The 21309-nt window shown below is 41.8% G+C and overlaps 1 protein-coding gene across 1 annotated transcript in view; it reads left to right on the forward strand.

Annotated features, from left to right (window-relative positions):
• Positions 1-371: 371 nt before the first annotated feature.
• The window catches only part of pggt1b (protein geranylgeranyltransferase type I, beta subunit), a 57381-nt gene continuing 36443 nt past the window's right edge, over positions 372-21309 (forward strand). Inside the window, exons 1-2 of the mRNA XM_048528272.2 lie at positions 372-946; positions 16011-16129. Of these exons, the coding sequence (XP_048384229.1) occupies positions 723-946; positions 16011-16129 (343 nt within the window). The 5' untranslated portion in view covers positions 372-722. The remainder of the gene's footprint in view (positions 947-16010; positions 16130-21309) is intronic.

Raw genomic sequence — 21309 nt, forward strand, 5'->3', positions numbered from 1 at the left:
CCACATTTTTCAGTACTTGTGAAGCACAGAATCATAGAACTATGCAAGAGGAGGACGTTTGGTCCTGTGTTCAACAGCTCTTTGATCATGATTATTTGGTCCCATTCTCCTGCCCTTTGACGCTGCACGTTGTTTCTATCTAAACAACAATCTAATACCATGTTGAATGTCTCAATCGAACCTGGATTCACACTTCTATGTAGTGCACTCCATACCCAAGTCAATCGTTTAAAAACGCTGCCTCAATGTGAACCTTCACCGTAGGGATAACTAAAACACGTTGGGTCGGTTTTGAAGCTAAAGGCTTTGTCCCATCAGAACGAGACAAGCTTGAAGTGCCCTGTGTTAATTTCGCTATTGCTTTAACGCAACCTAACGTTGGTTGAAGTTATTGAAGAACAGCGTATAAATTCCAAATTTTGTTCAAATAATGGGAAATTCGGAGGGGAAAAAAAGGAAGATATCAGATAGGTTTTTTTTGACGAAACTGTTGAGGTTTGATTGAACCACTATTGCATCTTTCAAAGTATGTAATTTCACCTCCACAGAGAGAAACGTGACGCTGTTTTAGAACTTTTTAATTGTTCGCATTTAACCCACCAGATGAATTTTGTTGCAGGATGTAAAGGCTTGCCTTCACGTCGCCGGGGTACATCCGCTATTTTTGCACTGAGTTTTAGGTGAGAGCTGTTCTTGACAGACAGAAACCCGGAGAGAGACGCATGCGCCGGGGTTTGTTGGTTTCTGATTGGCTGCAGTGGGCCGGAGGCGGAGCATGTTCGGCTTGCGGTGGACCGGGGGGCGGGGCGTGTCCATGGCGATCCAACATGGCCGAGGAGACGGCTCCTGGCGAGCATTTGGAGTTTCTGAAGGATCGGCATGTTTGCTTCTTCGAGCGATGTCTAAAGATCTTACCCGAGAGGTACTGCTCACTGGAGACCAGCAGGTACGGGTCAGCTCCGAAAGGATGGGGTGAAGCGAAACGGGGTCGGGGGGTGGCGCTTCTGCAGAGGGGTCTGTAAACTCGGCCCGACCCATCAGCCCTACCGGGGGAGTGGGGTGGTGGGTGAACTGGGAACCCGTCCCGGGGAGGGGACAACATCCTCTCCGCTACTCCTGGGGTAGGAACAGGGTCTTCAACTGACAGTTCCTGGCGCCTTTAGCAGGCGTGCGGAGTTTTCGGAGGTTGCAAGTTGGGTGGGGCAATCGAGATGGTAACTGGAAACTGCTTAGTGTATGGGAACGCTTCGCGTTGATTCTCGTAATTTACAAGTTGTGAAGCACGAAAAGAGGCTGCATCTTTCATCAAACATGACTTCATCGTGAAAGGTGATTTGTGGTGCTTATTTTCTCGAAGGCCTTTACTGCTCAGTGAGGTTGTTGAACAGTTTTGAGATGTGTTGTAATTACCCGTGCAAGCCCAGGTTTGTACATCACTCCTGAGACACCCCTAAATCATTAACTTTATAATTAGATCTACTTAAATAGAGTGGTACACACTTGCCTTGGTACTTCAGGTTTTTATGAATCACCATGAGGGAATTTTGTGACGCAGTATACAGTACTGAACGCGACCCTTTGTCCCCGTGCTCATCACACTCTTGCTGTTTCTGCGCATTCCTGTAAACGTTTCCCTTTAAGAATTTATCCAATTTATTTCTTTATGCTCACTGAATCTGTTTTCAGTTGCTCTTCCTGGCAATGCCTTTCAGTTCATAAAGCACTTTACTACATAAAAGTGAGGAAATTATGCCAAATATTTATACAGCAATATAATAAAGATTGCTGCGGTGCAGAAGAGCTCCATTAAAATGGTGTAACAAAACCAAAGGAAACTACTGGTGTTGAATGTTTACCAGCAGATCGTTTTCAGAAGTGTGAAATTTCCACTCTGTCAACGTTTACGAAGTACGCAAAGTAACCATGAAGGTATGGCAAGCAAATAAGTTAAATGGCATTTTGGCTTTGTGCGAGAGAGCGATCAGAGCAGAGAACATAGAGAAAGGACTCGTGCTGTATTACAAAGAGCGCCTCGCAAGTAAAAATACAACATAGTGAAATCGTAAGACAATTGGGGAGAATTTTGATGACACCATATCTGGAGTACCGTGCACACTTTGGTCTCCACGTTTTAAAAAAAATGTACTTGTATTAGGAGCGTTGTTGAGACTCAGTGGGATAGTACTATGGAAATCAAGCCCTGCTAAACTCAGTCACAAAATTTGAAGATTTTATAGAAGTACAAAAAACTCTGCAATTTAACTGATTTTTCAAACCCAGTTTGACAAAAGCATGAACTAGATTTCCATACCTAACAAAAATTGCCATTATGTATAAATGGACTCTAGCTTCATGTAAACAATTATAAATCATTAGCATCTAATCCTATTGGTTAAACTCTAACTGCATTATAAACTCTGTCATCGACAGAAGTGTGTTGACAGGAAACAAACATGGATGGAGGGCAAACTGGGAAAGCGGTTCACTTTTATTACCACAGAATATACTGAGGTGGTTTGTGTTGATCAGAATGCTGCTTTTCATGTTTTCCTTCTGATCCTTGCATTCGTTTACATGAGACGTGAGGTAGGACCAAGATGTAGAATTAAACTCCGCAAAATATGGCAGATAGTGGAATTTGAATTCAGCAAATATCTGGAATTATGCATGTAATGATAACCATGATTGTATTAATTTGTTATTGAAATGTCCCTTAGGGTAGGAAACTGCCATCCTCACCTGGTCTGGCCTACACGTGACTCCAGCCCCACAGCAATGTGATTGACTTTTCACTGCCCTCTAGACAATTAGGGATGGGCATTAAATGCTACCCAGACAGAGACGCACTCGCACCATGAATGAATTTTAGAAAACAGTAAAGAAAAGATGCTGCTTGGCCTGCTGTGTTCGTCCAGCTCTAAACCTTGTTATCTCAGATTCTCCAGCATCTGCAGTTCCTATTATCTCTGTTACAAAGAAAATAATCCCCTGGTGCAAGTTGTAGTCCAAGACATAGTATAAACCAGGTATTATTGTGACAATAATCATAGGTGATAGGCATATAGACTGGATTAATCAAATTTGGCAATGTTAACCTTGGAGAGTTCAAAGTCTATTAGAGATTGCTGTAAGAAACAGTATGTTGGGGAGCCAATCAGGGAGCATTTTCTTTTGTATTTCGTATTGTGTAACGAGATAGGATTGATTAATCTTGTAGTAAAAGATCGTCCTAGGGAAAAGTGATAATAGCATGCTGAAATTTCAAATTCAGTTTGAGGAAGAGAAATTTAAGTTCCATATTAGTGTTCCGGAGTTAAAGATAATTACATTTGCACGAAGACAAATTCTGCCTCAGTGGACAGGGCAGAAAGACTGAAAAAGAAAATGATTGATGAACAGCAGAAAACATTTGAAGGAGATATTTCCGTTCCTTCGACTAAAATATATTCCAGGAGGAGGAAAGTTCGTAAAAAGAGGAAAAGCATCCATGGTTAAGCATGGACATTAAAGAGAACATGAGGGCAAAAAGTAATGTGCACCATATTGCAAAGGATAGTGGCTGGCTGGAGGATTCAAAGCTTTTAAAGACCAACAAAAGGTTACTTTAAAAAATAATAAAAAGGTTAATTGTGAAAGACTCGTGCAAAATATCGAGATGGATAGCAAAAGCTTCAATGAATATTTAAAAAGGAAGAGAGTTGCTAAAGTGAATGTTGATTCCTTGGAGGATGTGGGAGTTAGAAATTGGGAACATGAAATGTCGTAGACAGAAAATCATTACTTTGCCTCAGTTTTCATTGTAAAAGACACTGAAACCCCATCCAAATAATAAGAGTAGAGATTAGAAAAAAGGAGGAACTTAAAATAATTACCATCACTAGGAAAATGTGCTGAGCAACCTACTGGGATTAAAAGCAGGCAAGATCTCAAGACCTGATGGCCTACATCCTAGGGCCTTAAAGAGTCAGCAGAGATGATGGATCCATTGGTTATAATATTCCAGTATTCCTATGGGTAGGTTCCGGTGATTTGGGAAAAATGCTAATATAATGCTCTTAGTCAGAAAATGAGGGAGGCAGAAATTAGAAACTGTAGACCAGTGGTTTAGCGTCTGTTGGGAAATTGTTGGAATCCATTATCAAGGAGGTAGCAACAAGACCATTTGGAAAGTCAAATTACAGTATGTTAGAGTCAGCATGATTCCATCTAAGCTAAATCATTTTTGACTATTTCACTGGAGTCCTTCGAAGATGTAACAAGCAAAGTAGATAACAGGGCCTGTAATAGTTTATACAGACTACTTGGAGACATTTGATCAGGTTCTGCACAAAAGGTTAATGCAAAAGGTAAGATGACGTGGTTACGGGTAATATGTTAGCTTGGATAGTGGAGTGGCTAACCAACAAAAAGCAGCGAGTCGGCATAGGCGCATCTCTTTCTGGTTGGCATGCTCGTTTGCCACAGAGTTCAGTCCTGGGTTTCCAACTGTTTACAATCTATATTCATGACTCGGATGCAGGGATAGGATTGCTGTAGCCAAATTTGCAGAAGATGCTAAAGTAGGTCTGACAGTTAGTTACAATAAAGAAGTAAGAACCTTATAAGTAGATTGGGTGAATAGACCAAAATTTCGCATTAGAGTTTAATGTGGATAAGTGTAAGGTTATCCACTTTGGTCAGAAGAATAAAAAGACAACTTATCTAAATAGATAGAAATTTCAAAATTCTTCCTGCAGAGGAATCTGGATGCCTTTGTGTATGAATTACAGAAAACTAATATGTAGATAGAGCAAGTAATAGGGAGGTGGGGGGATGGGGTGGCAAATGGAATTTTGCCATTTATTCCGAAAGAAATGAAGTACAAAAGCAGGGAAGCTTTGTCATAATGGTACAAAGTATTGGTGAGAGTACAGTTTGAGTTTTGCATATAGTTTTGGTCCCCTTCCTTGAGGAATGTAATTGCATTGAAGGCAATTCAGATAACGTTCACTAGACTAACTCCAGAGATGAGAGATTTGTCCTGTGAGGAGAAATTGAGCAGTTTGAGGTTGTACTCTCGGATGAGAGGAGTTCTACTTGAGATATACAGCCATAGTTTTAGACACTCGGGTAAGCAGCTTTAAAACTGAGACAAGGAGAAATTGCATCTCTGAACCAGATGGGTTTTTCTGACAGTTGTAATGGTAAAATTGACTGGTCAGTTGTGATGGTAATCATTAAACTCTTAATTCCCAGATCTTCTGTCTTTTAGGGATGGAAACTGCCGTCTTTACCTGGTCTGGCTTACTTGTGACTCCGGACCCATAACTGCCTTTTGCGCAATGAGGGATAGGCAGTAAATAGCTGCCCAGGTAGTGACTTCCTAATCTTGGGAATGAATAAAAAAAAATGCTTCTGGACCTTTTAAAACTAAATTCCTTAGACTGAGAGAACCTATGTCTTAACAGTTTAGGAGCAGGTGTCTTTTTACCACAGCTTCAGCTAACGCTTCTACAAACTGCTACACTCAAAAGCCTTTCTTCAAGCAATGGGTGACTTCCATAAGCCCAAAAACAATTTGAGTATTTGAACTGAAACCTCCACTAATCACTATTTATTCTGTTCACTCGTAAAGCTCTGTCAATGTAAACAAGATCCCAGTACTCTGCAGGATATCTTTCTCTCTGGCAACAGAAATACTTGCAAATACTTTAATGAATAAAACCCTTTCAAAGACACATCCAAGCCATGTGCCACTAGTTCAAAATCTTGAATACTTGATATTAAAAGACATTTATTTTCTTTACATATAAAAATAAAGAATAGGTCCTATGATAGGTTGAGTAAATTGTATATGCCTTACATGGAGTTAAGAATGAGAACTGATTTCATTGAAGTGAACAAGATTCTGAAGGACCTAGGGTAGACACTGTGAGATTATTCCCTCTGGCCCAAGAGTCCAAAACAGTCACAGTCTTGAGATAAAAACCCAATCATTCAAGATGAGACATTTCTTCACTTGAGCAGTTGTACATCTTTGGAATTCTCTACCCGGGAGGGTTGCGGAATCTTTCATTGAATGCTGACGTTGGCAGATCTTACTTTGCTTCAGAGACTGCATTTTGTATTACGAGTGACATGATCTATAACAATTTTATTCTGTCACCTTGGATTCTTTTGTCAGTCGTCTAAATTTGTTCTCTGGTTACCCACTTTTCTTCTACTGTAAGCAGCTTTCCTTTATTTCAACTGCAAGTCATTAGATTTCCTCTTAAACCTAATCTTTGAGGAGAGCAATCTTGATTTCTCCAGTCTATCCACATAGTTAAAGTCCTTCACCTCTGACACATAATCTCTTCTGTGATTTTAGGCCTGTTTTAAGGCACTGCAAAAGTCCAATGCTGAGAGTTGAATGCCACACTCCAACATTAATAAATATTTAGCATAAATCCTTTCCTTTTGTTCACAGTTTTAAAGCTAACAATTCTAAATGCTTCTTTTTCACCAGCCCTTATTTTTGTTTCTGACTGTTTAAACATACCTCCAAATCTCTCTCGCTTTAGAATTGTACCATTTAGTTCATATTGTCTTGTCTCTTAATCTCCCCACCAAAGTGTTTCACCTCACATTGCTCTCTCATCTGTCATGCGCATCACCTTTTTCATCCGTCTGTGTTATGGTGTCTTGAAATTATGTTCTGTCCTTATTGTTTACATTTCAAAGTTTTATATCACCTGTGAACTTTGAAATAATGCCTTCTAACTGAGCCATTATTAGGAGTTGGAGCAGCAATCCTAGTGGTGCCCCAGGCAGAATACCATTTCTTTTCATTCTAGAGGGAAATGTTCATCTGTCCATGTGTTCTTCTCGTCTATTAGCCCTTGAATCCCTTGAATTTCAATATTGCTGACCAGTCCATTGTGGGTTCTCTGCCTTTTTAAAAAGTCAGTATATGTAGCATCAACAATCATACAGCCATCATCCCTCTGTTGCTTCATCATGACATGTTGTTTGAGCACATTGTGTCTTTAATAAATCATTTGTTTATTATCCCATTTTGTTTTCAAATTGCAATCCTACATCTTCCTGATCATTGTTTGTAAAAATTTGCCTGCTAATGACATAAGGCTGACTGGCCTCTAGTGACCAGGTTTGTCCCTTTTTCTTTTTGAATAAACTGTTAAGTTGAGTCCACTATCTGTCACACCAATCCTGTGCCCAAGGATTGTAAGATTATGGTTTGATACTCTGCAATTTTCACCTTATCTATCGGTAATCAAGGTTGCTTCACCTCTGGACCAGATGAGTTTCTGCTTTGAGGCTGGCCAGCCTTTAACCTTTTAATCCTCGATGTATTTTTATCCTGTTCAGTGTCACAGCTGCTTCCTCTTATTGCTACTTAGTAGACTTCTCAATACTAGCAAAGTCAAATATCAAGTACTCATTTAGTAACTCAGCTACACTTCTGCATCCACAGGAAGATTTTCTTGGTGCCTGACCCACCCTTCCTCGACTGCCCTTAAATTTTGCTAAAAAAGAGTCACCTTGTCTAGATATTTACAAATCAACCTCTTCCAACTTTATGACTGACTCACTTCTGGTGCAGATGGGGCTCAAAACCAGGCTTCTGGCTCTCCAGTCGTGAAACTACCACTGTACCACAAGAGTTCTGAGTTACCTTGCTATTGTTACTCTCATTAACACATTACGTAGAGTGATACTTGCCAGTCAGTTGGTGAATAATCTCTTTAGATGGTGCAAGCATATTACTTTGGGATGCTGCGTAGAATTCCTTAGTATTTCTGAAATTAAAATTGGTTTTGGCTTATGATCCAGTGTGCCAAACACTATAGTTGGATGTAGGCATTCAGTGGGAACCTCAAAAAATGTCCATTTTGTTTCAGAAAGGCAACTCTGAAAACTCACCACTAATTCTATTGAAAACCTCATTCACTACATGCAGTACAGACTGCAAAATTAATAAAGTATGGTCAGGTTTTCTGTTGTCAGCTTGAAGTTGTGATATATTATTTGAGTTGTAGAGATTCTATGCTTTATTAATAGAAACAGTATTAATTTGCACGCTATAGCTGCTTGTTAAATCTACTAGGTTTTGCAAAATACTGTGTTTGCTGGGAATGCAAAATTAATAACGAAAAATGTTGGAAATCCTCAATGGAGACCATACACATTGAGTTAAAGAAATGCTGTCTTAGTACTGGAAGTCTTTTTCTAGAGTCTTTAAACAATCAGAAGGAGATAGAAGAGCAGGTTATGGGGGGATATTTCTGAAAAATGGAGCAACACCAGAACAGTAACGAATTACTTTTAACTACTTCAATTTTAACTGGTATAGTTATAGGAATGGCAGGAACTTTTTTGGCCAGTATATAGTCAATGCAACAAGAGAGGGTACAGTTCTGGGCATCATTAAAGAAGGTGTAAGGGTAAAATAAAAAAAGGAATTTAGGAAAGCAAAGAGAATATGAAAGAATATCTGCAAGAAAGATCAAGGCGACCCCCAAGGTGTTTAGTTAATTCATTGTGTAAGAGGAAATTAAGAGTACCTATTTTTTTTTTTAAAAAGTAACCTGTCGAGGTGGAAGATGAGAGTATGGCTTTGAATGAATACTTTGTGTTGTTCTCTTCATAATTAATCGCTTCTCACTGCGGTGTAGATCCTCACTGTGTGCCATAGGATTGGAGGACTGGAATTATTGCACCTTTGTGCAAAAATGGCACAGGGCATAGGCTGTCTGGCCTGTAATTATTTAGTCTAACCTTTTGGGATAGGTAAATCGTTGAAATCGATTCTGAAATACAGAATAAACTGTCAGTTAAGAAGACCCAGACTAATCAAGGAGAGCATGGATTTCAGGAAGGGTAGTGTCTAACTTTATTAACTTCAAAAAAATTCAATTAAGAGGATTGATGAGAGTAGTGTATGTGATACAGTCTACATGTACTTGTGCAGGGCTAATGACAAGACTGCAAGTGGCAGACAAAAAGATCCTTTTGGGATGCAAGACATTGCAGTAAGACGGATTCAAAATTGGCCTGCTGGCAGGAAACAAAGGTTAACTATTTGGGTGTTGTTGTATCTGAGAGGCTATATCCAGTGATGTTCCACAGGGCTCAGTCCTACATCCGTTGTGTTTGTGGTATATATAAATGACTCAAATGAAATGCAGGGACCATGATCAAGAAGTTTTAAGGTGGCACAAAAATTGACTAAATTGTGCAGGTAGATATAAATGGGTATAACATAATTTTTGATTGCGGAGACGTGGCTGCAGGGTGACCAGGGTATTCAGTACTTAGGAAGGACAGGCAAAAATGAAAAGTTGGTGAAGTGGTATTGCTGGTTAACGAGGAAATTCTCACAGTGGTAAGAAAGGATATTAGCTCTGATAATTTGGAGCCTGTATGGGTAGAGTTGAGCAATATCAAGGGGCCGAAAACATTTGTGGGTGTCATATATAGACCCCCAAGCTGTAGTGTTGTTGAGAATGGCATTAAACAGGAAATTAGTGATGCATGTGATAAGGAAATATTGGTGAACATGGGTGATTTTAATGTGCACGTAGATTGTGGCTAATTTGATCTGCCCAGAGCTGTAAAGGAGGAATTCCTGGATCATATATTGGTCAACAAAACCTTCCCATATGTGGAAAACCAACTAGAGAGCAGGCCGTCTCAGACTGGGTACTGTGTAATGAGAAGGGAAGTGTTGCCTGTCTAGTTGTGCAAGACCCCTTGGGGATGAGAGACCATAATGTGTTTGGATTTTTTATCAAGATCTAGAATGAGTTAGTTGATTCAAAGTAAAAACCAAAAGAGCTGCAGATGCTGTAAATCAAGTACAAAAACAAAGTTGCTGGAAAAGCTCAGCAGGTCAGGCAGCATCTGTGAAGGAGAAAACAGTTGATGTTTCAGGTCCGGTGACCCTTCCTCACAAGTCAGTTCATAAAACGTCCATAAAACCCTCAAAGTTGCCATCCAAGTTGATAAGTTTGTTAAGGTGTATGGTGGGTTGATTGGCAGGGGAATTGAGTTTAAGAGCCACGAGGTTATGCTACAGCTCTGTAAAACCCTGGTTAGACCGTATTTAGAATATTGTGTTCAGTTGTGGTTGCCTCACTATAGGAAGGATGTGGAAGCTTTAGAGATGGTGTGGAGGAGATTTACCAGGATGCTGCCTGGACTGGAGGCAGGTCTTATGAGCAAAGGTTGAGGGAGCTAGGACTTTTCTCATTGGAGCGAAGAAGGATGAGAATTGACTCGATAGAGGTGTACAAGATGATGAGAGGCACAGATAGTGTTAGCTGGAGACTTTTTCCCAAGATGGAAATGACTATCGCGAAGGGGCATAATTTTAAGGTGATTGAAGAAAGGTATGGGGGAGATGTGTTGCTGGCATTGGCAGTGGAGTCGCATATGTTTGGGACATTTTAGCAACTCTTCGATAGGCACATGGATGAAAGTAAATGTAGGGTTTGCAGGGTAATTTGACCTTGGATTAGCATAATAGGTTGGCACAACATTGTGGGCCAAAGGGCTGGTGCTATTCCATGTTCTAAGTCAAAGGTAATGTTTTTGGGGAAGTCAAAGGCAAAGGACAATACAGTTAATTGGCAGCAGAGAGGTTTTGAGGCTGTCAGGGACCTTGGAGACAACGTGCACAGGCCCCTGAAGATAGGATGTGTTGATGAGGCGATTAAAAGGGTATATGAAATACTTTATCTTTTGTTTCAGCTGATAAGAGAGAGGAACACTGAAGCTATATAAAGCATTAATTAGTCACAGGCTGTCTACTGCATGCAGCAATGGCCCCCTCAATACAGAAAGGATGTAATGACACTGATCTAGCAACCGGGGAATGCAGCTAGAACAAGAAAGCCACAGCCATGAGGAAAAACTCAGTAGTTTGGGGTTATTTTCTTGGAACACAGAAAGCTGATGAGAGATTTGATTTCACAAGGCTATGAAGGACCTGGGTAGAGTGGATGGAAAGCACCTATTTGCATGGACTTTTAAGGGATTAGTAACAGAATTATAGATGAGATGAGGAAAAACATTTCTACCTAGAAAGTGATAATGGGAACTGCAGATGCTGGAGAATCCAAGATAACAAAGTGTGGAGCTGGATGAACACAGCAGGCCAAGCAGCATCTCAGGGGCACAAAAGCTGACGTTTCAGGCCTAGACCCTTCATCAGAGAGGGGGATGGGGAGAGGGAACTGGAATAAATTGGGAGAGAGGGGGAGGCAGTCCGAAGACAGAGAAAAGAAGATAGGTGGAGAGGAGAGTAGAGGTGAAAAGGTAGGGAGGGGATAGGTCAGTCCAAGGAAGATGGGCAGGTCAAGGAGGCGGGATGAGGTGGTAGGTAGGAAATGGAGGTGCGGCTTGAGGTAGGAGGAAGGGATGGGTGAGAGGAAGAACAGGCTAGGGAAGCAGAGACAGGCTGGGCTGGTTTTGGGATGCAGTGGGGGGAGGGGATGAGCTGGGCTGGTTTTGTGATGCAGGGGGGGGAGGGGAAGAACTGGGCTGGTTTTGGGATGCAGTGGGGGAAGGGGAGATTTTGAAGCTGGTGAAGTCCACATTGATACCATTGGGCTGCAGGGTTCCCAAGCGGAATATGAGTTGCTGTTCCTGCAACCTTCAGGTGGCATCATTGTGGCACTGCAGGAGGCCCACGATGGACATGTCGTCTGAGGAATGGGAGGGGTAGTTGAAATGGTTCGCCACTGGGAGGTGCAGTTGTTTGTTGCGAACCGAGCGGAGGTGTTCTGCAAAGTGGTCCCCAAGCTTCCGCCTTGGTTTCCCCAATGTAGAGGAAGCCACACCGGGTGCATTGGATACAATATACCACATTGGCAGATGTGCAGGTGAACATCTGCTTGATATGGAAGGTCATCTTGGGGCCTGGGATAGGGGTGAGGGAGGAGGTGTGGGGGCAAGTGGGGGAGCTCGAACAGTTCATCCACTTTACCAACACCTTTCACCCCAACTTCAAGTTCACCTGGGCCATCTCCAACACATCCCTCACCTTCCTGGACCCCTTAGTCTCCATCTCAGGTAACCAGCTAGAAACTGATGTCCATTTCAAGCCCACTGACTCCCACAGCTACCTAGAATACACCACCTCCCACCCACCCTCCTGCAAAAATTCCATCCTCTATTCCCAATTCCTTCGCCTCTGCCGCATCTGCTCCCAGGATGAGGCATTCCACTCCCGCACATCCCAGATGTCCACGTTCTTCAAGGACCGCAGCTTTCCCCGCGCAGTGGTTGAGAACGCCCTTGACCGTGTCTCCCGTATTTCCCGCAACACATCCCTCACACCCCGCCCCCGCCACAACCGCCCCCAGAGGGTCCCCTTCATTCTCACATACCACCCCACCAACCTCCGGATACAACGTATCATCTTCCGACACTTCTGCCGTCTACAATCCGACCCCACCACCCAAGCTGTTTTTCTATCCCCACCCTTGTCTGCCTTCCAGAGAGACCACTCTCTCCGCGACTCCCTTGTTCACTCCATACTGCCCTCCAACCCCACCACACGCGGCACCTTCCCCTGCAACCGCAGGAAGTGCTACACTTGCCCCCACACCACCTCCCTCACCCCTATCCCAGGCCCCAAGATGACCTTCCATGTCAAACAGATGTTCACCTGTACATCTGCCAATGTGGTATATTGTATCATTTGCACCCGGTGTGGCTTCCTCTACATTGGGGAAACCAAGCGGAGGCTTGGGGACTGCTTTGCAGAACACCTCCGCTCGGTTCGCAACAAACAACTGCACATCCCAATTGCGAACCAATTCAACTCCCCCTCCCATTCCTCAGACAACCTGTCCATCATGGGTCTCCTGCAGTGCCACAATGATGCCACCCGAAGGTTGCAGGAACAGCAATTCATATTCTGCTTGGGAACCCTGCAGCCCAATGGTATCAATGTGGACTTCACAAGCTTCAAAATCTCCCCTTGCCCCACCGCATCCCAAAACCAGCCCAGCTTGTCTCTGCTTCCCTAACCTGTTCTTCCTCTCACCCATCCCTTCCTCCCACCTCAAGCCGCACCTCCATTTCCTACCTACCACCTCATCCCATCTCTTTGACCTGCCCATTTTCCCTGGACTGACCTATCCCCTCCCTACCTCCTCACCTATACTCTCCTCTCTACCTATCTTGTTTTCTCTCCATCTTCGGTCCACCTACCCCTCTCCCCCTATTTATTCCACTTCCCTCTCCCCATCCCCCTCTCTGAAGGGTCTAGGCCCGAAATGTCAGCTTTTGTGCTCCTGAGATGCTGCTTGGCCTGCTGTGTTCATCCAGCTCCACACCTTGCTACCTAGAATGTAGCAGGTTCTGGAAGTCTCGCCCTGAACAGGCAACTGTTTTAAAAGGTGGCTGGATATTCACTTGAAATTCTTAGGCTGCATGCTGAAAATAGGTATTGGTCAGGCAGTTCATTTTTTTTGATTGGTGAATACATGATGGTCAGACGAGCTACCTTTTTATGCTAAAAAAAATTTAAGAAAATGTAGAAAAAGTTAAGTATAACAATAGGAAGGGTCTGACTGGGTGGAAGGCAGGAGCCCTAGGCAAAAGGAGGTTTTATGGAACTTGTCGAGAAACTACAAAAGATTGTCAAGAAGATGTAAGGGAAAATAGCATAATCATCAATAACATTTTTTTAATCTGTTGGTTCATACTGGACTAACAATTCCTGGGTCCCATTTAACTTCTGAAGACATTTTTCATGTATTACTAAACTTCGTTTCCTTGTGTCTGATGAAATATTTTCTTATTTGTTCCCTAAGTGGGAATTGCTGAGTAGTCTGGCATTTGTTGCACATCGCTAATTGCCAATGAGAAAGTGTTGGTGAACTGCTTCATCCTTTGGCAGATACCCTCAGTACTGTTAGGGAGTTAGTTTTCAGTCAGGATTGAATGTGGCACGGAGGAGAGTTTGCAGTGGTGCTGCTCTGTGCATCTGCTATCCCTGTCCTTCAGGGTGGCAGAGGTCATAGTTTTGGAAAGTGCTTTTGAAGGAAGTTTGAGTTGTTGGCAGTGTGTCTTTTAATTTGCACACGCTGCCACTGTGTCTCTGTAGTGGAGTGCACATAGAAGGTAGTGATGGGGTGCTAATCAAGCAGGCTGCTTTGTCCAGTATGGTGCCGTCGTCGTGAATATTTTGGAGCTGCTGTGTTCCTGACGAGTGGAGAATATTTCATTACACTCCTGACTTGTGACTTGTAGATGGTGGATAGGATTGAGGAGTTGAAAGATTGTGGCATTCCTAATATTTGACCTGTTGGAATTACCGTATCCATATGGCTGATTTTGTTCACTTTCCAGTTAATGGTATATCCCAACCCCCAGAATGCTGATCGAGGGGGAATTTGGTCAAGGCAATACAACTGTATGGTAAGACACTTTGGTTAGCTATCCTCCTTGGTGATGGTCATTGCTGCACCTGTATAGTGCAAGTATTACTTACATAGTAAATTGTACAGGGTATGATTTTGCTTGTGTTTTAAGAGTAGATGTGGATTTCTATGTCCTTGAAATTGAGCTGGTATAAATTATTAGTTAAGTTTGTTTTAAAATGATGTAAACAGTAAAGAAGTAGATACCATAACTGCTGTCCAAACACTCACTAACTTGACTTTACTCTGTACATTTACATTAGAGATGTTTTTGGGGGCTGTGATAGACATCTCATTTCCAGAATAACAAGCCTTAATCTTAGCAGAATCATTTGAGAAGATGCCAAGGGAATGGAGAGGAAAATTAGGCTGGTTCCTTTTAATAGGTGGATGCATTATCCATGGATTTTCTGTGATCTGGGTAACTTGTGTAGCATGTGTTTGGGATTTTGCTGCTCACAGCTGCCTTATGAATAAACTTGCTGGATGTGACCAAAGCTAGCGTTTATTGCTCATCACGAACAGTTTATATACCTGTTCCTGAGCTTCCTACTTCAACCATTAGTAACAGTTTGAAAAAAGACTGAATGGCTTCATAGGACAGTTTTTCTCCCATGTTAGTGTAGAACTAAAGTCTGATTTAGGCCAGACAGAACAGAGTTTGTGATAACCTTAAGATAGTGGTAACACTTTAGCTGAGTCACAAGGTTGGGGTTCAAAATCTACCCAGCACTGTAAGCATGTTAGTTAGTACAGGTAATACTGCACTGTCTGAAATGCCATTTTTCAGATAAAATGTGAAACCTATTTACCATATGCTTGTACACCTAATCCCTCTGTTCCACCACACTCCTTAAGACCCTACCATTCACCATGAAGCTTCTACCTTGAATTTACTTCCCAAAATGAAATCCCTCTCACTTATCTACATTAAACTCCATTTGTCATTACTCTGCCCATTTCCCTCGCTGATAAAGCTCCCACTGCAATTTCTGATAACCTTCCTTACTGTCCACGATATTGCCTATTTTAGTGCCATCGCAAAATTGCTAACCATGCCTGATGCATTCTCGTCCATATTGCTGTTTGGTACCGATATCAACAATGGGTCCAACACCGACTCTGTAGGCACACCACTAGTGACAGGCTTCTGGTCTGACAAGCATCCTTTCATTATTACTGTCTGCTTTCAACCATGAAGCCAGTTGTTTGTCCCGTTTGACAGCTCTTCCTGAATTCCAGGCAATCTAATATTCCAGAGTAACCTACCACGTGAAACCTTATCAAAGGCCTTGCACTTCTCCATATATTGGTGCTGTGTTGCAGAGTGAAAAGACTTTGTTGAATGTCTGCCAATTTATTCTGAAATTATTCTGAAGGCATATAGACTTTTTTTGAGTACTTGAGGATTTCTAGACTTTCTATTTAGCAGACTTCAAGATTTTTTATAATCAAGTGATTTTTTTTTAAAACAGCAAGTTACATAGAGCAGGGTTTGTCTGGTTCTCAGCTAGTAGTTTATTCTGTGTGTTTCCTGCAATATGGGATGTGAAAATATTTACTTAATCTCATCATACTTTTATGATAATTTAGGTTGACCATTGCTTTCTTCGCATTATCTGGCCTGGATATGCTGAGTGCCTTGCATCTGGTGGATAAAACCAGCATCATTGAATGGATTTATTCTCTCCAGGTCCTTCCCACTGAAGATAGTGAGTGAGTTTTTATTTTAAATCTTGAAGTTAATGCTTTTTAAAGATAGTTGATCATTTTCTCCGTTCAATCTTTTTCTGCAATATTTATTTTGTTTTTGGATAACTTTATACGTTATGAATGGAATGCCAATCATATCAGTAGATAATGTAGTATCCAGTCTGATACCTTTGTTACTAGGTAGGCTATCGATGAAGGAAGCACAGATGAAACTGGGTGTTGAATGTAACAAAGTTATTGCATTTAAAAATTCTGTGAATTTGTAATTCATACAGTCAGGTGACCATTTGTATTTTTTTTTAAATGGAGTCTAACTTTGCTTAAATGTAGCAACTATATTGCCATCAGTAGGCAGAAATTTAGACAAAAAGTTGACTGTTGAAACTGCAGGTTCTAAGGGTAAACATTTTAGTGAAAGATACAGGGATAGGGGATGGGGAGATGATATGTTTATAATAGTGATAAATGGTAGATGTAACAAATAATGAAGAACATCATCAAAGCCTATAGTAGGATATTATTAATTAACGTGTTCAGGTGTTTTATGTCAAACCTTTGGAGCAAGTATGACATGAACCTAGACCACCTTGTTCAGAAGTAGGGACGCTACCTCTGTGCCACAAGAGCTCCCCGCAGTAAGCCTATAGAAAGTCTGCACTTGATGAGAGGTTTCATCAATGTGGTGGTTATTGATTAAGATTTAGCAAGAAAAGCCATCTCATTTTGCATCTCATATTTTTGGCAACCAGACTTAGCCAATCAACAATAATATATGATGAATAAGAAAATAATGGTGAGCAACAGTAATGGAAAGGTGGATAGGGACTGGACTTGGACCACTGTCAAAATTTCTTGTAATGGGGGAGGAGGAATCTTGCTAATGATGAATTATGATATTTGTGCAATTATGATCATAATTGTGTATGTAGCAACAGAAAACTGCTTTAGCAATGGGGTATGTGAAAGCAGTCATAGGTGCAGTAATTCATAAAGTTTTGCAAAATAAGCCAGTCTGTAAATCATCACTTGCTCTAATGTGGGCTGTCCAAGTGGGGCCAAAAAAAACTGTCAGTTAAAGAAGATAGTTCATGATAGGGATCCTGTGTTCCATTAGTAATAAGCAACCAGCCCTCTTTTGGGAAAAGATTGCAATTAGCTTTACTTTTTTTGAAGCATTTGATTGGACTTCACTCAGGCAGAAAGCCACAGCCTCAAAGAATTCAACAAGCTTTAAGATATATTGTAAAACCATTGTAAACAAGTTTCAATTTGGGATATATAGTTTATTGTATGAAGGAGGGTCTTAGAGTGGAGAGACGTGGAAAAATATTATTGGTAAAAACACTGAAGTAATTGTCTTGGAAGGAGCCAGAAACTTGTAGCACTCTCTCCAAAGATGATTGGCATGAATTGCTAACTTTCGGATTGAAAAAGTTATATGAAGCAAAGAGGAACCAACGATATCGCATGCTGACAGAATGAACATCAGACTGTTGCAGTTAAAAGTTTGTCTAATAATGGACAGTTCTGTTCTGACATTCAAAAATGAGGTTATCGGTCCAAAAGACAACTGCAAAAAGTGGGTTCTAAAGTTAAATGTTTGCTTAAATGAGCTGGTCAATGAAGAAGTGGAATTGTACTAATTAGTGCAGGGAGGACCACTGGAAGAGACAAAAATTGGTGTTGAATTTACAAGTTGAGGGGCAGGAGATTAGACCTACGGATTAGAAATGTGAAATACAAAAATGGAATGAATGAAAATGCAATACAAATTGCATAGTAAATCTGGGAGTGAAGGTAACCTGCTAAAACCATTGAAAGGAAACCTATTAATTGGAGAAATGGATAAAGTCAGACAAGGACAAGAAAATCGTGCAAACCAGGAATAATCCCAGAAACGGAGCACCGAACGATCGGGAAGTCTTAGTGACCATGAAAAGATTAAAGTTATGTTAATGAAAGGTGACTCACAGCCTGAATTAAAAATCTGGAGAAAATTTTTCTCACGCGCAGAGGTGGCCAGTAGGGAACTACCAGCCCAATCACAGGGCAGGTGTGTATAGAAAAGGTGCTTCCAAATGATATGTGTAAGGCTGAAGCCATGTTCTGAAGAAAACCTGAGGGATCAAGGTATGAGTATGTGAGGAAAAGCAGTTTGAAGATTTTCTTGTTTCTTTAAAAAGATTACAGGGAGAAGGCAGGAGAATGATGTTGAGAAACATATCTGCCATGATTGAATGGTAGAGCAGACTCGAAGGGTCGAATGGCCTTATTCTGTTCCTATGTCATATGGTCATTGCCAACTGTAATGTAACAAAATGAATATCGACAATACATAAATGGAGTTTGCACAGATTTTTGCTGTGAAGTACTGAATTTTGTTTTAGACTTTTCAGCGTCAATGCCCTTGATTAAGCAATGTTCTGTGAGGTTACACAGAATTAAGTCAATTGTATCTACTTATGACATCTTCGTGATGTTGCTGTTCACTCGATCAGTCTTTCAATATCTTCTCTGTTTGAGTTATCCCACTGAACTTTTTATGTGGTTGTCTGTCTCCTTTCCTTTCACATGTGCAGTGTGGCATAGGCAGAGAAAGTGGCTACCAGTGACATGAATTCTCTTTCAAAAAGCCATGCAGAGTTTGTGTTTTCAGACTAGTTTTCCAAGTGTGCTGCTATAACTTCCTTAATAATTGATTTTTAACAGTTTTTCAGCAGGAGATGTTATGCTAATCTGTCTGTGGTTACCCTCCCTTGTTGACTAGGGGGTCACAAATTGGCAGTTTTTGCATCCTGTGGTATTTCTCCAGAATTCAAGGATTTTTGGAGAATTGAAAACAATGCGTCCACTATCTCATAAGTACCTCCTTTCCAGGATTCTGGACTGTAAGCCATAAAGACCAGGGGACTTAAGTGCCTATAATGTGCCTTCTCAAAACTCACTTATGTGCCTATACTTGTACATTGCATCTGTGTCATGGAAGAAGATACTGTTTCTAGGAGATTTTCTTTAAGTGACCAAGGGATTTGTGTAACTGCAGTGTTAAAAGAAATTAGCATTCATAAAGAGGCAGAGAGATAATTACAAAAAAAAAGAAAAAAGGTGATACTGGAGACAAACAAAGCGGCTGGAATAATGTGATAGGTATAAGAGGGTCTAACCAAAGTAACAAGTAATCCAAAACTGTACAAACTGAGGCAGAGCAAACAAAACTTATCATGGTCATGGTTTCAAAACAGGTCAGTAAAGACAAGTTTACAACCACAGAACAATATGGTGGGGTTGCATGTAGCGTGACATGAACCCAAGATCACGGTTGAGGCAAAAGAGTTGAATTGAACCCTCCTGGAAGGCTGTTGCACTGGGCTCGACATGCATGCTCAAGCTGTCAGGAGATGCATTAATCCCAGAATCTTCAGCCACACTCTCAAGCTAGTGCAAACATCACCCAAGCACAACACAGTGCCATCTAGGCTCTCAAGACCAATTGCAATTACCATCACCGAACCAGCAGACAAAGCAGGTGGCATCATCATATGGAATAGAACAGACTACCACAAAGAAGCATTCCGACAACTGAACAACCAGGACCACTACAGACAACTACCTGCCGATCCAACCAAAGGACACATCCGTCACAACAGACTGATGAAGACCTTTGATCAGACCTTCAGACTTATCCTATCCACTCTCACCCTGTGTGGTTCTCACATAAAGACTCCTACTGCCTTCTGAAGATACGCAAAGCCAGCACACCTGGATGTTCCATTGTAACAGGACCCTGTTTGAGAACCCCTCTGGCTCCATCAAGGGCATCTTGAAACCCGTTGCACAAAGAACTCGCAGTTTCTGTCACGACACTACAGACCTTTCACAGAAACTGAACACCCACGGACTGGTCGAACTTCGTTGCAATGGACGTTTCGACACTCTGCACCAGCAGCCCCCATGGTGACGGCATCGTTCCAACAGCCTCAGTACTCTATACCAACAGGTGCTACTTTCCAGACGCCTTCCTACAACTGCAATCCACTTCACCCTTGACCACAGTTCTTCATCTTCGACAACCAGTTCTTCGTCAGAACAGCCATGGGGATGAAATGTGCACACCAATATGCCAACATTTTCATGCACAAGCTTCAGCAAGACTTCTTTGCTAAACAGGACCGCCGACCAATGCTATGCACCACACATATTAACAATTTCTTCCTCTGGACTCATTACAAGGAATTACTGGAATGACTACACGATGATACCGACAAGTTTCATCCCACCATCAGACATACCATAGACTGCTCTTCAGAATCAGCCTTATTCTTTGGCACACATCTCCAAGGACGGACAGTACACCACACTCTACTGCAAGCCCACAGACAGTGTAACAATGCTGCACTTCTCTAGCTTTCACCCAAAGCATTTTAAAGAACCCTGTGGACATGCCGTGCGTATACACAGGATCTGCTAAGATGAGGAATGCGACAGACACCCAAAGATGCTGAAAAACCCCCCATTAGAACGGGATAGGATGTTCAACTCATCAATCGCCAGTTCTGACATGCTACAGTGAAAAACTGCAATGACCACCTCAGAAGAGACAAGACGCAATCGATAGAATACCCTTTTTTTGCCCAATACTTCCTTGGAGTGGAGAAACTATACCATGTTCTTCGCAGCCTTCAACCTTTCAATGACGGGCACCATTTTTGCTAAGGTCATCCCTACACCCCTACTTCTCACCTTGAAACAACTGCCAAATCTTAAACAGACCATCGCTCGCAGCAAACTACCCAACCTTCGAGACATCAACCACAACACTTCACAACCCTGCCACGGCATCCTTTTGCAAGGCATGTCAGTCTTTGACATGGATGCAGCCGTCACACGTGGCAACACAACCTATCACGTGTATGGCAGATACTCTTGTGACTTGGCCAGTCTTGTCTATCTCATGCTGCAGGCGAGGATGCTCCATGGCATGATATATAGGCAAGACCATGCAGACACACTGACAATGGATAAATGGACACGGTGCAACAATCGCCAGACAGGAACATTCCCTCCCAGTGGGGGAACACTTCAGCGGTCAAGGACATTCTGCCTCCGATCTTTGGGTAAGTGTCCTCCAAGGACGCCTTTGAGATACACAATGCAGAATTGCTGAGCAGAAACTAATAGC

This window comes from Stegostoma tigrinum, chromosome 3 (assembly GCF_030684315.1).
Source record: "Stegostoma tigrinum isolate sSteTig4 chromosome 3, sSteTig4.hap1, whole genome shotgun sequence".
NCBI lineage: Eukaryota > Metazoa > Chordata > Chondrichthyes > Orectolobiformes > Stegostomatidae > Stegostoma > Stegostoma tigrinum.